The sequence below is a fragment of the Bicyclus anynana genome, chromosome Z (assembly GCF_947172395.1).
Source record: "Bicyclus anynana chromosome Z, ilBicAnyn1.1, whole genome shotgun sequence".
NCBI classification, from domain to species: Eukaryota; Metazoa; Arthropoda; class Insecta; order Lepidoptera; family Nymphalidae; genus Bicyclus; species Bicyclus anynana.
This window is the reverse complement of record NC_069110.1, coordinates 7,576,411-7,590,804: the sequence shown is the minus strand read 5'-3', so window position 1 is coordinate 7,590,804 and position 14,394 is coordinate 7,576,411. Positions and strand designations below refer to the sequence as shown.

The following is a 14,394-nucleotide window of genomic DNA, read 5'->3' as shown; positions in this document are numbered from 1 at the left end:
AAACTGGCATATGGGTCGTGAAATATTAATTGATTACCCTCGACCTTGCAACACTAAAGGCACTGCTAATGCGTTTCCGCCCTTTAGTCGCCCCGTCAACTTAACAGAACGTTGTTTATTGAATATAAATAAATTAAGTCTATAAAGTTCGTAAGGAAATAAACATGGACAGTGAACACCTAAACAATTGACTGTAGAAAGTTAATCTAAAACTGACTCATGTTGACATGTTGACTTGATCGGTTACAATACTAGTACAGTCATTGTAGGCCAAAATTAGCTCCTACCTCCGATTTCGTTGAACCTCCATAGATTTGGATGAGAATTTGGGATCAAGTATGTTTTACCCTCTACTGCAAAAGTGTGTCACTTTTGCAGTGCTCGTCTTGCGCTTTTTGTGTTTTAGGGGTGAACTACACACCGTTTGCTAAAAATGGGAAAAAATGTAGATTTAACAATTCTGTAATTGTGTTTAATTAGATAAAATAAACGTTATTTACTATTTATATGCATGGTTTATGGTTTTAATTAATTTTTCAACCTTTTAGCTACGACCTCTTAAATTTATTTTGTATTTCTGAGTTTTAAAATCACAAAACAGTTTGTTTCATACTTATGATATAATTTTTGGTTGACAGTGTGATTTAACCCTTAAAAACTACCGCCTAATGCAGAATCACTGTAAAAATTGGTTTCAAAAACTTTAACCTATTAAATAGAACATATTTACTGAAGTGAAATCTTATTTACTGAGTATTAAAATATATTATTTATTTATTGCGAAATTTGTCAACCTTAGAAACTACCCATTGTCCTAAAAATAATGAAATAATTTATTTATCAGCTTTGCTTGGTTAAAATAATTTTTAGCAGTTAAGATACATTTTATTAATATATTTCAAACTTTATTAATATTATGCAAATCATATTCTTCAAACTACGTAATACTTCAGACTACATACTACTATTACTACTACTACTACTACTACTAGTTGTTTACCGTTCCTTTCAATTTTTATATCTTCAAAACACACAAACACACACCCATACATATGTATTTAGTAAGCATGTACCTATTGATACGTTTTCCAATATATGCATACCAAATCTCTGCTCTAAAAAAATAAAAAAAAAAATACAATTTGGTTTTTTACAATAACTCCGTTAATTTTCATGATATCGGGTTCATCTAAAAACCACTTGAAAGGTAATTTCAAGAGCTATAAGATCGTTTTAAATAATATTAGGGGTTAAAGTATGAAATTGCCGATTTGTACTGAAAATCTAAATTGTTTATTTTTTAATTTTTAACAAATTTATTTAATCAAAATAGTTGCCATTATTATCTATACATTGCTGCCATCTAATGGGAAGGTCATTAATGCCTTTGCGATAGAACTCCGACGATCTAGACTGCACAAACTGTGTGAAAGCATTTTGTACTGCCTCCTGGGACGAAAACTTCTTGTCGCGTAGATAATTGTCCAAATCACCAAAAAATGGTAGTCCGTTGGAGCAAGGTCTGGTGAATACGGAGGATGACGAATAGTTTCTAACTGCAGTTCCTGAAGGGTTAAAATGGTTTCTCATGCTGTGTGAGGTCTCGCGTTGTCGTGGAGCAATAATGGTGAAGATCAATTCATGAGTCGGGGCTGTTTAACTGGTAGTTTTGTCAACATGGTTCGGAGTTCGGCACAATAGACATCTGCCGTTATTGCTTGACCAGATCGGAAAACTATAGTTAATAACACCATGCTGAGACCATCAAACAGTTACCATTACCTTTTTATTGGTAAGTTTTGCTTTAGGACACTGTTGTGGCATTTGACCTGGGGTCAGCCATTGCATTTTTTCATAAAGATATCATAAAGAATCCACTTTTCATCACATGTTACAATTCGATCCAATATTCCTTCATTTCTGTACCGGGTCAACAAGGCAACACAAGTTTAAACACGCGTTTCTTTCTGCAGATCAGTCTAATCATGAGGCACCCATTTTTCGTATTTTTTTTATTTTATTGATTTGACGCAAGTGAGTCAATATTGTAGATAAGGTAACGTTAAACCATGCCGCTAATTCCTGGGTAGTTTGACTAGGATCGGCTTCCACTATCTCTCTTAATTCATCGTTATTCACCTGTGTGGGCGGTCTTCCTCGTGGCTCATTCTTTAAGTCGAAATTTCCATCAAGAAAGCGTTTAAACCAAAATCGCACGGTGCGTTCATTAGTAGACCCCTCTTCAAACGCAGCATTGATATTGCGGGCTGTTTCTGCCGCGTTAGTTCCGCGTCGGAACTCGTATTCAAAAATCACTCGATTTTTCGCAGTATCCATCTTCCTTGTCTAAATTGAATAACAAAAACAATTGAAAGCCGATATTCAAATGTTTCACATTTTTTAAAAAAAGAACATCATAGAAACCATTTGAAAAAGTTTCATTCGAAAACCTCAAACCATGAAGATTTTATGTCAATTCAAAAAACCTATTGCAATAAAACGGCAATTTCATACTTTAACCCCTATAACAACAAAATAACAGATGGATAAATTTAACAAGGCCCTTATTTTTTAAAAGATAAAGGGTTAAAGTGTCCCGGTTACATGGTTCTCGCAGTAAAAGTTGGACTTTAAACGTTTCTCTCTCGGCCATTTTTCATCCTATAAAAATAAAAATACCAAAAAATGTTTATTAAAAAAAGGACTCAATTGTATTGTTACTTTTAGTTTGTTACAAATATCCAATATTTTTGAAGTTATTTTCAAAAGAAAATTAAATTTACGAAATTTTGAAAATTTCGATTTTACTAAATCGAATTTTTTTTCTAAAATAAGCATTCTAAGCCGGTCAAAAATTTTGAGGTCATCACTTATACTATTAAAAAGAAAGTCCTTTAGGGATAACAATAATTTTGAATTTTTGTGGAAATGGTAAAGGGTTTATTATTCATTTATTAAAAAAAAAATTGAAAGTGTCATGTTATTTTTAACATAACTTGCTCAACTTTGATGCTAATAACTTTTTACAGCTCGCATTATAAAGGTATTTTTAAGTACTTTAAAAAATGTTGTGACAGTATTTGTCATAAAATACATCAGTTTCCCGTTATTTAAGATTGAATACTTAGATTTAAGTACTCGTCGAAAAAGAATATTCATACAATTACCTATAGCTCACTTTGAATTTTTGATTTGAATTAATTTTCAGATCATATTACGCCCGAGTTCTATTTATTACAAAATTCCTTCCCAGCTAAACCTAATGATTAACCTTTTTGTGAAAATAGAAGGATTTTATCAATGTTTGGGAGACCAATGTGAACAGATGGATAAATTTACTGACCACCACCACCATTTTACAAACTTATTTAAAACTAAGCACACAGTCGTATAATACAGTTCAACACCAAGCTTTTTTATCATTTATATAACCATTAACACTATAATAAGACTTTCCTAAAATCTTGCGTTTAATAAACACTTTGAACTTTTTGAGAGACATCCCAGTGGCTTCATGTGGAATGACATTTGCTATAGAAATGTCACGTGATCAAGATCTGTCATTCCCATACATTTTTCTAGTTTTCGGAGCGCTAGCAATCGTAGAAAGAGAATCGACGTGCCATTTGGCTACAGGGGCAGGATATACTTATATACAGGATTTAGTAAACAAGTTAAAATTTAGCATTTTGGAAAACCACTGACCATTGTGGATTTATTTATGGCTAGCGCCAGAAAATATTTTCATCATAATGTTGAAGCCTCAATAGCTCAACGGTAAGAGCGGTCGGACACATCAGCGAGGGGTGGTGGTTCGATCCCCGCTTCGTTGGTCTATTGTCGTACCCACTCCTAGCACAGTCTTTCCCGACTAGTTGGAGGGGAATGGGAATATTGGTCATATTATAAAAATATGGCAAATATTCCTTTAAAAAAAAAATAATAAAGCTGATATATTTGATATATAAGCTTAAATTACTAAAGTTCTTTTACAAATTGGTACATCATGAAAATGTCCTCTCTTGTCAAAAATCTTCACCTGTTTTCGTTTAATAGAAATTTGTAAGTGGTCCCTTACATTCGCATGATACATCGAGTATAAAAGAAGTCGTTATCAAAAAAGGTGCGCAGAGTTTCTGATAGGTAGGTATAAGAAAGAACGGGTCTCACCCACTCTAATAAGGCACCTTATACAGCAATCTCACAGCTTTTCATTCATTCTAAAATAGATTTTTTTCAATTTAGATACTCATACAACATAACGAGCGTGTAACACAATACAACCTTACCGATAAAGAGCAAATAATTGTCGGTATTGGCACAAATACGAGCATAAGTCGATGCTTTTCAAAGAAAAAGATATTTTATTATCGAAAAGATATTTTATTATAGATCTACTCACCAATTTTCATGAAAATCGATGGAGGTTTAACGAAAACGGAGGTGAAAACCCCCATTCACTGTACTAACATCGAAGTATCTACAACTAAACTGTCCAATTATATTTATGATCGCGTGATATCTGTATTGATTCTCCTTATCCTTATGACCGATGACAGTAATATGACTTAGAAGAACAGTAGGTATAATCAAATGCGCAAAAAAGTCATTCTAAACTTAATTTCTCGCAAAGCATTACATCGTCGTTATCAACCCATATACGGCTCACTGTTCAGCTCGAGTCTCCTCTCAGAATGAGAGGGGTTAGGTCTTCACACACGCAGAGAATTAAGAAATTCTCTGATATGCAGGTTTCCTCACGATGTTTTCCTACACCGTTTGAGACACATGATATTTAATTTCTTAAAATGCACACAACTGAAAAGTTGGAGGTGCATGCCACAGACCGGACAACCCACACCCTCCGGAATCGGAGGCCGAGGTCATATCCACTGGGCTATCACGGCTCTCATTACGTATCAAAGCATTACATATCAAAGTTGAAAAAAATGTGTTTAAGAACAAGGTACATACTACCTGGAACATAATTAATAAAGTATCAGGCAAATTTAAACCACGTGATATGAATTTTGAATTAATTGTCAATGATAAAAAGGTAAACACTGATAACGAGGTTGTTAATGCCTTTGAAGACATTTTCCAAAATGTTCCTATGTTGTTAACAAATTTACTGGACTCGAAACCCAGAGGCTATTAAGAGGCAACGTTAAAGTCTAAGTCTATTTAAATTTCATCGCAAAATTGTATCTAACATTAACAATCCCTCAAATTATTAAAATTAATTAGAACAGTCAGTAAAAGTTATATCTAACATCATTGATGTCATTGCTCCCCACTTAGGTATTATTTTTAATGAATGTGTGAATATAACATAACATGATACAACTTTTTAAATCAGGAGACAAAACAGATCTTAATAATAATGGCTTATCTTAGCATGGGAAATTTCTATGAATGCTATTGGTGTGTTCTGTGTTTTGTCCAAGGCATTCGATTATGTTGAACATAACACTCGTTTACTTAAGCCACTATGACACCAAAATTGATACACTTGATCTCAATGCCTCTTGTGTCAGTGGTAGAACACAAAAGGTATTCGAAGTATATCGAGGTATAAATTATACATAGTCGCATAAAGGGCGGTTCTATCCCACTGGCTCCACTTCTGGGTCCTTTTCTATTCTTAGTGTACATAAATGATTTACCACACCATGTTAGCAACTGTAAGATTGTACTGTTTGGTGACAGACATTCACAGTTTTCCTAGGAGTTACCTGGGATTGCAAACTTCAGTGGGGTGCTCATATAGAAAAACTGCCTCGTAGACTTAGCGCAGCTGCATTTGCAGTGAGAAAAATAAGACAGTTTACTGATGTTGATACAGCTAGGCTTTTTTATTTTGGTTACTTTCATAGTATAGTGTCTTAGCCCTCATTCGCACGAGTTTTTAACGGACGATAAAAAAGCGTTTAAATATAGTATGAATTCTATTTGCAACGCCTAAAATTGAAAATGCAACACTGCTCGACAAAAGCGTCGTGTTTTAAGAACGTTGTCGTGCGAATATATACTTGGAAATGTATTTGTTGTATTTGATAATTTGTTGTTTTTTAACGTCCGTAAAAACACTCTCGTGCGAATGGATGCTTACGATGTTTTACTGCGGGATAAGGCTACTAAGGCAATTTGAGCTATATGTAAATTAAAATCATGCGAGTCCTTTCATCAAAAGTTTAAAGAAATAGGTATAACTACTACCCTTAGACCATTATAAAGTATGGACCTGTTTCGTACCCAAATTCACCAACTAAAAAGTCTGTCGTTTTTTGAGGGGGACGAGGTAAACTCACACATCGAAAACATTTAACACCATTAAGTATATTCTGTGTCCATACACTACACACAACTATATAATTGACTCGCAATACACATACGCGAAATTTTTACACAGACTAACCAACACATCGCTTAGACTATCCACAGAACGTATATATAATGTTCGATTACTTGATCGATTTTTTGCTGTTCCGTCCAAAGAATCGATTCTTTTTAAAAATCGTTTTTATTACAAATTATTTATTATAATTTGTAATAAAAACGATTTATTTTACGAAAATTTATTATAATTTTATCAAATTATGGTAGAAAAACTTACAAATGAAACGTTACTCCAACTTTTACTAAACTACAAGTTTTTGCCCGTTTTTTATGCCATTCTACTACACAAACCGGCATTTTTAGGCTCTTTACACGACGAAAACGACTACAACAATGAAACATCGATTCTAAAGCAACAATTTTTATAAACGCGTTAGATCATTGATTCTTGATCTGTGACAGAGGGGTAACGGTGTACGGGGCAGATCCTTTCTTTTTAATGGTCTAAGCTACTAACAGTAGTCTGTCAATATAACTGACATTTCAAAGTGCTTGCAAACTGAGCTACTTGAAATAAATGAATTTTGATTTTGATCGTTTTTATGAATTCCTTTTACATACAGCAATATATTTTGTATAAGACTAAAAAAACATAGCTCAAACTATAGTATTTGCGTAACTTTATAATAATGTATTGTTGCAGGGACGATGAATCGCCAGAGTCACTAATGAAGCTGCATGTTATAGCCGAGCGCGATGATGGCTGGCTGCAGCTGGTGACCTGCATGGTTAATGTGATCCCCGTAGACGATCCTTTTGGACCGACGGCTATATCAATCCTGCTAGACGAGTGCCCTCTTCCGGCCAGGGAAACAGTGATTAATGTAACTATTTTTTTTAATTCAGTTTTAACACGAAATTAAACGACAATCAGCTCTTTTCTGACCTCGTTATAGTAATGTCCCATGATGAAGATACAATTGTGGATATACGAATAAGAGTGGCTTTATATAAAATCGATTTCTTTTAAATGAGCACTATTACATTTTGTTCTTTTTAGGTATACAATTTAATTTTTTATTATTTGTTATATTTAGAACTCCCGCCTCCTTTGTTATCTAATTCTTGGAAGTAAAATGTTCTATCCAAGTTACGCTTAATTAAAAATGTCAGGGATAAAGCCTTTACCTATTAAAGTTATTCCATTATTCTAAAGCAAAATACTTTATTTTAGCTGAAAGATTTTTCTAATGGAAAGTATCAGGGCGCGTAAGTGATTACAATTTTATATTGTTCTAAAAAAATATAGCATATAGATTTTTAGTTGACAGGAAATTCCATTGGCTAATTGAAAATTATAAAGTTCAAAAATTTTTTTAAAAATTTATATATATTTTTAAAAATATTTGAAAATATTTTTTATTCAAATCCATTGTTGTTTTGTATAGACATGTCATGTCTAACTTCATTATGAATTCACCCACTAACTTTAGTATCAGCTAAATTAACGGCCTACTGTAGGGCTAGGTCCCGTATTATAGGAGAGGTGATATGGAACTTAAACCCACCACGATGCTCCAATACTGGTTGGCGCCACTATTGAACCTCCAAAATTAACACAAATAGTTATTTATGTTAAGTAATGATGGCCATTCTAATCCGAATTGCACTATAGACACGAGTGATAATTGTAGGACTCGTGATGTCTGCACTGCACTGCACGTAATTAGCCATTGGGCTACTAACGTGTTGTGGAATAAAAATACTTTCCCTACGAACATGATAATTGTAATAAAAGAATTAACTAAAATCTTTTTAACAAAAAAATTCAACCGACTTCATAATCACAGAAATAAACTAAAAAGCGAAAAATAACATCGTATGTGCTACCTTCTGGTCACGTTCAAGGCAGTGCTAAGCTAGTGGCGTATTAATTAAAGCCGTTTCTGAAAGAACCAAGAACCGTCTGAATATGCGAAAAATTCAATATTTAAACGGCTCGAGTTAATGCATCACTATATTGGCACCGTCTTCAAAGTGATCAGAAGGTAGCACATACGATGTTATTTTTCGCTTTTTAATTTGTTTTTGTATATGTCTCAGCTAGTTTTCGTCACTATAAGCTAGGAGGTAGATAGCCACGACAGTCTCCAATGCTTCAGTAGGGACATAAGAAAGTGATTTGAAACCTTTGTTCTTTAAGTAACTGTGTATCTGTGCATACTGAACAATATACAGTAAAAACTCCTTATTCACGCTTGCTTTATTCACGTTTTCACTATTCGCGGATTAAAAAATTGCGTCTCAATATATTCGCGGCTAAATATTTCGTTATTCGCGGATCTGACTGACGAAACTGACGTAAAATCTGCAAACTTAAACTTTAAACCCCGCGAATAATGAGCTAACGCACTTGGTTACCACGGATTGGCGTTTACATGTACCCTACAAAATTGGTTAGTAATGACGAATTTATACGGTAACAAACATGTCTCTTACGAGTATAAGGAAGTCTAGATCTTTGTAGCCAATTAACTATTCAAAATTTTAAAAAGTCATTGTAGCACGGTTTACCCGTGTGGTAATGAAATTTACGAAACGACTTGTTGGAATAGTTTTGTGATATGGTTTTAGCTTTTATATTGAGTAGATTACGAAATAGGAGTAGAAAAAAAAACATTTTAGTCATCAGAAATCTCTTTTAGAAACACCAATTTGGAACCAAACTAATCTGTCAGACCTGTCGGCAGTTGCACAGCAAACAACAAAGCTGATACGTAGCGGCTTAGCCATCATTCGCACGGGAGTTTTTTCAACGGACGTTATAAAAGCGTTCAAATATAGTATGAAGTTAAATAAAAGTCTATTTCCAACACCCAAAATTGAAAATGCAACACTGCTCGAAAAAAAGCGTCGTATTTTAAAAACGCTGTCATGTGAAAATATACTTGGGAATTCATTTGAACGTCCGTTAAATAATCTCTCCTGCGAATGAGGGCTTAGTGTTAGTTGACTTTGTGAGTGTGTGGGCGAGATCATAATTACGTTCATAATACAGAGAAATCACCGCATACTAATTAAACATTATTAGTAATTCTTCTCACTTATTTATCACGAGTGCGAGCGGAAAGTTTTATAGTAGACGATCTATAAAGGACCTCGCTCTATGCGATCACGACCACTAGTCATTGTCTGTGGTTACAAAAGCTATAGCCACATTTACGGTCACGACCACGACCTGTCAGAAAGAGGCCAATTGTCAGTTTTTTTTTCTGTCTGCCCTGCTGGCCTATTCACTAATTTGGTCATTATTAATATCATATATCAATACCATTACCATCAAATGAAATAACCGCCCCATTTTTCGTGTTCCCATTGTTAACATCTTATGATATCCACGAATTGTGTCAGTAGATACCGGATGTAATTTTTACCCTTTTTCTCAATTTCGATCATCATTACCAACCCATATTCGGCTCACTGCTGAGCTCGAGTCTTCCTCTCAGAATGACAGGGGCTAAGCCAATAGTCCACCACGCTGGCCCAATGCGGATTGGCAGACTTCACACACGCAGAGAATTAAGAAAATTCTCTGGTATACAGATTTCCTCACGATGTTTTCCTTCACCGTTTGAGACACGTGTTATTTAATTTCTTAAAATGCACACAACTGAAAAGTTGGAGGTGCATGCCCCGGTCCAGATTCGAAGCCACACCCTCTGGAATCGGAGGAAGAGGTCGAATCCACATATCACGGCTCAATTTTGATCAGATAGCATTAAATGAATAGTAAATACGAAATCACGTGACTTAAGAATGACTAATAATAATTACGATAGATGGCAAAATTCGTTAAAGTTAGTGGCCTGCTTACTAGCCAGGCCGTACTCGGAAAACTTCGCGATATCTATTCGTCCTTCAATTTCTTAGTGCCCGAAGACGAAAGTCTTCGAACAGTGCGAGTTGTCCTATGGTTGGGGACTTGGTCGCTAACTTTGGGCCTCATGAGAAGGCCCAGAGTCACACAGCGGGCGGTGGAACGAGCTATGCTAGGAATATCTCTGCGTGATCGAATCAGAAATGAGGAGATCCGCAGAAGAACCAATGTCACCGACGCACGTCTCACGGCTCAACGAGTCGAGAAACTGAAGTGATTATCGACGGGGCACATAGTTCAAAGAGCCGATGGATGTCGGGGTCCCAAGGTACTGGAATGGTGATCCCTCACCATGTGGGCTGACGACGTCAAGCGAGTAGCAGGGATACGCTGGATGCAGGCCGCTCAGGATCGTGATGTTTGGAAGTCCCTAATAAAGGCCTGTCCTGCAGTGGACGTCCATCGGCGGATATGGTGATGATGATGATCTCCGATCCACAATCTCAATCTCTTTTTCACAAGTGAAAAATGCCGACTAATTTTCAGGTGATAGAGTTCTATGGCCTATCTGAGGAACGCGCATGCCTCGGGAACGGTAACCCACGTGTCGAGCGCAACATCTGCATTACTTTGGGATGTATTGCTGAAAAGTTAGTTGGACCCAACAGTGTGGCTGTACTAACAGAGGACACGCTGGATTACCTCGTAACATACTTGGTGAGTACAAAATTATTCGTTTGGTTCTTAGACGACAGTTCTTTTTTCTTCATTAGTAAATCTTCCGCGTTCTTACCGAAAGTGTTAGATTTCCAGATGATAACAACTGTATTTTACATGAAAAACTATTATTTATTTTGCAGGGTGAATTTGCGTGTGAAAATATTGTCGACTTATTATAAAAAGACGCACAATCACACAGAAAATTTCACTTAAAAACTGGCCAATTTTGCTTTGACAGTTTTATAATTATTGGTACAGAAAATTATCCCTAAAAGCTTTTAAATATAGTCCAATATTCAATGAAATCTTATGAAGATTAAGTTAAGGTTGAATTTGCAAATGCGACTGCTTGAATTGAGTGACAAGAAGTTGTGTTTGGCACTCATTCAGTGGGGACGTTTTTTGATCGTTAATTGTGCATCCTTTTTTTAATAGGAGATCGATGTTTTAATATAAATTTGGTTTTTCTTTAATATAATGTATTCAAATGAAACTTAAAAAGTGTTTTCTATTGGTAACCTTGTTACAAAATTGATATAGCGGTTTTTCAATAACTGGAACATTAAAATATAGAAATTTTCGTAAATAAATCAAGTTATCAGTTTATTTAAAATATAGAACGTTAAATAAGTTTATTTACAGTAAATAATAACATTTATATACATTTGGTTAAAGCTAAAAAAGATTTTGCAATAAATATGGGAAAAATAAAGTTCTGCGAAATAGAACAATCGTCAGGGATCCGTAGAGTATTTTTACACCTGATTACTAACAAGTTAATTTTTCGTGAGTAGCTTCATCTCGATGAGACGATCAATTTTTACACACTTTTATTAGCTTCACTTTTTACTATGTATGTAAGAAAATCTTGGAATCTTAATTTGACCCACTTTCTGGGTCACGAAATCTTACACACGCTCTGAGTTCTGATGACAATACATGACTAGCTAAGAAACGTCATTATAAATCCAATATGGCGGCCTCCCCAAAATGGCGGACTGGTAATTTGAAATTCACCTCCATGATATGGATATCAAATGAAAAGGTTTGCTATCAGGAATACGAAAAAAATAGTCACGTGACTTAAATCCAATATTTTTAATTTTTAGTGTGTGCTAAAAGCGTGTTTCTTAGTTTTTTAAACTATTTAAAGTTATTTTATTTACGAAAATTCTTGATTCTTAGCTAACTGAGTTACCAGGAAATGGAAATTTCTAAGCGTCGGAACGAGATAATATACCACGCAATTTGTAGGACATTGTGGCTGTTAAGTTAAATAACTATCAATTAATCAACAGTAAAAAAACAGCTGGTTAGTGACAAAGTAAACGCCTGATTTCATGCGACTTTCACCGGTAGATACAATAGGTCAAGCAATTTACGGGCTAATTTTTACGCCAGGATTCGTCCGTTTCTGTCTCGTACGCTCGACAGAAGTGATAACTTAAATTTGCTGCTGTATACGTTGGAGAAAGGGAAGCCAAAGTGGCGCCGTAAAGCGTTACGTTGCGGTTTGCCCTGCCATATGAAGTTATCACTTCAAAAACTGAATTCAACTCGGACGAAGTAGTAGGTGTTCGCTTGTGACAATCACCGACTAATCGCTTCGAATTATCGATCTCGAACCGATACCAATTTACTAATTGGCAAAGAGGATTTGTTGTAGCGAAACGTACGGATAGAGAAATAGAGTATAATAGAGTTTGCAAAGTACATTATTAGCCTCTACAGACTTTTATTACTTGTTATATTATGCACGGTGAAGTTTTCAGACTTCTACGAGTACCTTGCATAATGTAATAACATAATAATGATGTATGCATGCACGATGCTATCAACTATACGAGTTCTATAGTTCTTTAACTTTTAATGATTTTTTTTGAAAGCGGACGCAGGCAAGCTTTGCTTTGACCTATTTGTAGATTCTACAGTCTTAGCCACCCCTTACACCTAACTATTCTACCTCTGACATACCACAAGCTTAACCCTACCCATTCCACTATCCTACCGTTACGATACCTCTACTACTTCTACCCTACAGGGGTTGGATGTTTGGTAGTGGTTGAGTAGGGACTTTTACACTGACTTTGGCTGGTGGGAGGCTTCGGTCGTGGCTAGTTACCACCCTACCGCCTACCGGCAAAGACCGCCAAGCGATTTAGCGTTCCGGTACGATGGAGTGTGGATTTTAATCCTCCTCCTAACAAGTTAGCCCGCTTCCATCTTAGACTGCATCATCACTTACCATCAGGTGAGATTGTAGTCAAGGGCTAACTTGTGGAGAATAAAAAAAAAAAAATACCAACCACCTACCCTACGCTTATTTTAACTGTAACCTATCTTACCACTACCCTACCCCTACGATACTTTTACCATACACCTACCATACGCCTATTTTACCCCTACCATACTTCTACCTTATGCGATGATCGAGCGAAATAGGGATTCATTTTTATATATGTAGATCAAAATCAGGAGTCTCAAAATTTGAAGATTCATGTTTTATATCCAGCTTACTTCTCAAAATAGCGTCATAATAATGAAGCAAACCGATGCGACGCACTACAATAATGTCTGAAAACAAAACAAAAAAAAAATTAAACGACGACGACACTCGTTAACATTTTTGCTATTGTATTTTTTTTTTTTTTGAAAATTGCGTAGAATATAGAATATAAGTATTTAAACTATCGTGAGTGTTATTCATATTAATTGATTATGAAATATACATACGACATACTCCGACCTAATATCACGTGAGTTTTAGCCGTGTTTCATAATCAATTAATAGAATATAAGTAGTTATTTATGTAATATAAGCGGTGCGGGCCTCGAAGCTTAGCCAGAAGTAGAACTTGCTACCCCAGTGATGTTCTTCCACCCCATTTGGGTGCTGAGGCATCTTTGCTACAATTGCTTGGTATCCTGCACTGGAACGGTGTCTTTTCGATGGCACCAGTCGCTGTTTTCGACAAAATAGCAAGGCGAAAGAACATAAAAATGTTTTAGCTAATCAGTTAAAAAGGAAGCCTCTTTTTTTTTAGTTATTACTCATCCGTGAGTTCATTGATTTCAAAATAGATATATTTTCGTTAAATACGACTTTTATCACCGCCTTCAAACTGATCAGCAGGTAGAACATAATATGAAATGTTATTTGTTTTTAGTTTATGTTTTTGATGTCGGTTTAATGTCTTTTTAAATTTTTTTTCGCAGGATCTATATGCTCAATATTTGACATTTATGATGGTTTTTTTTTTAGTCCCCACAATATGAATCTTGCATTGTGTTGTTCGCTTTGATAGCGCTTCAGAAATTTTCTCACACAAGTGAAAACAGATTAATAATAAAGTCGCGTTTGGAAAGCATACAAGAGCATCCTCTACTGATCCTGGAAACTTTTGCTAATAGCAACGACTACGTGTGGCGTCAAGTAGGGTTTTGTGCGCAATGGGCCC

At 35.3% G+C, this 14,394-nt stretch overlaps 1 protein-coding gene across 2 annotated transcripts in view; it reads left to right on the top strand.

Moving 5' to 3' along the window:
• Positions 1 to 14,394, top strand: part of LOC112056721 (RING finger and SPRY domain-containing protein 1) — a gene marked incomplete at its 3' end in the record, with an annotated part of 49,983 nt that extends 35,589 nt beyond the window's left edge. For both annotated transcript variants that reach the window (XM_052890697.1, XM_052890696.1), the window contains 3 exon segments: positions 7,043 to 7,223; positions 10,763 to 10,933; positions 14,199 to 14,394. In XM_052890697.1, the coding sequence (XP_052746657.1) occupies positions 7,043 to 7,223; positions 10,763 to 10,933; positions 14,199 to 14,394 (548 nt within the window).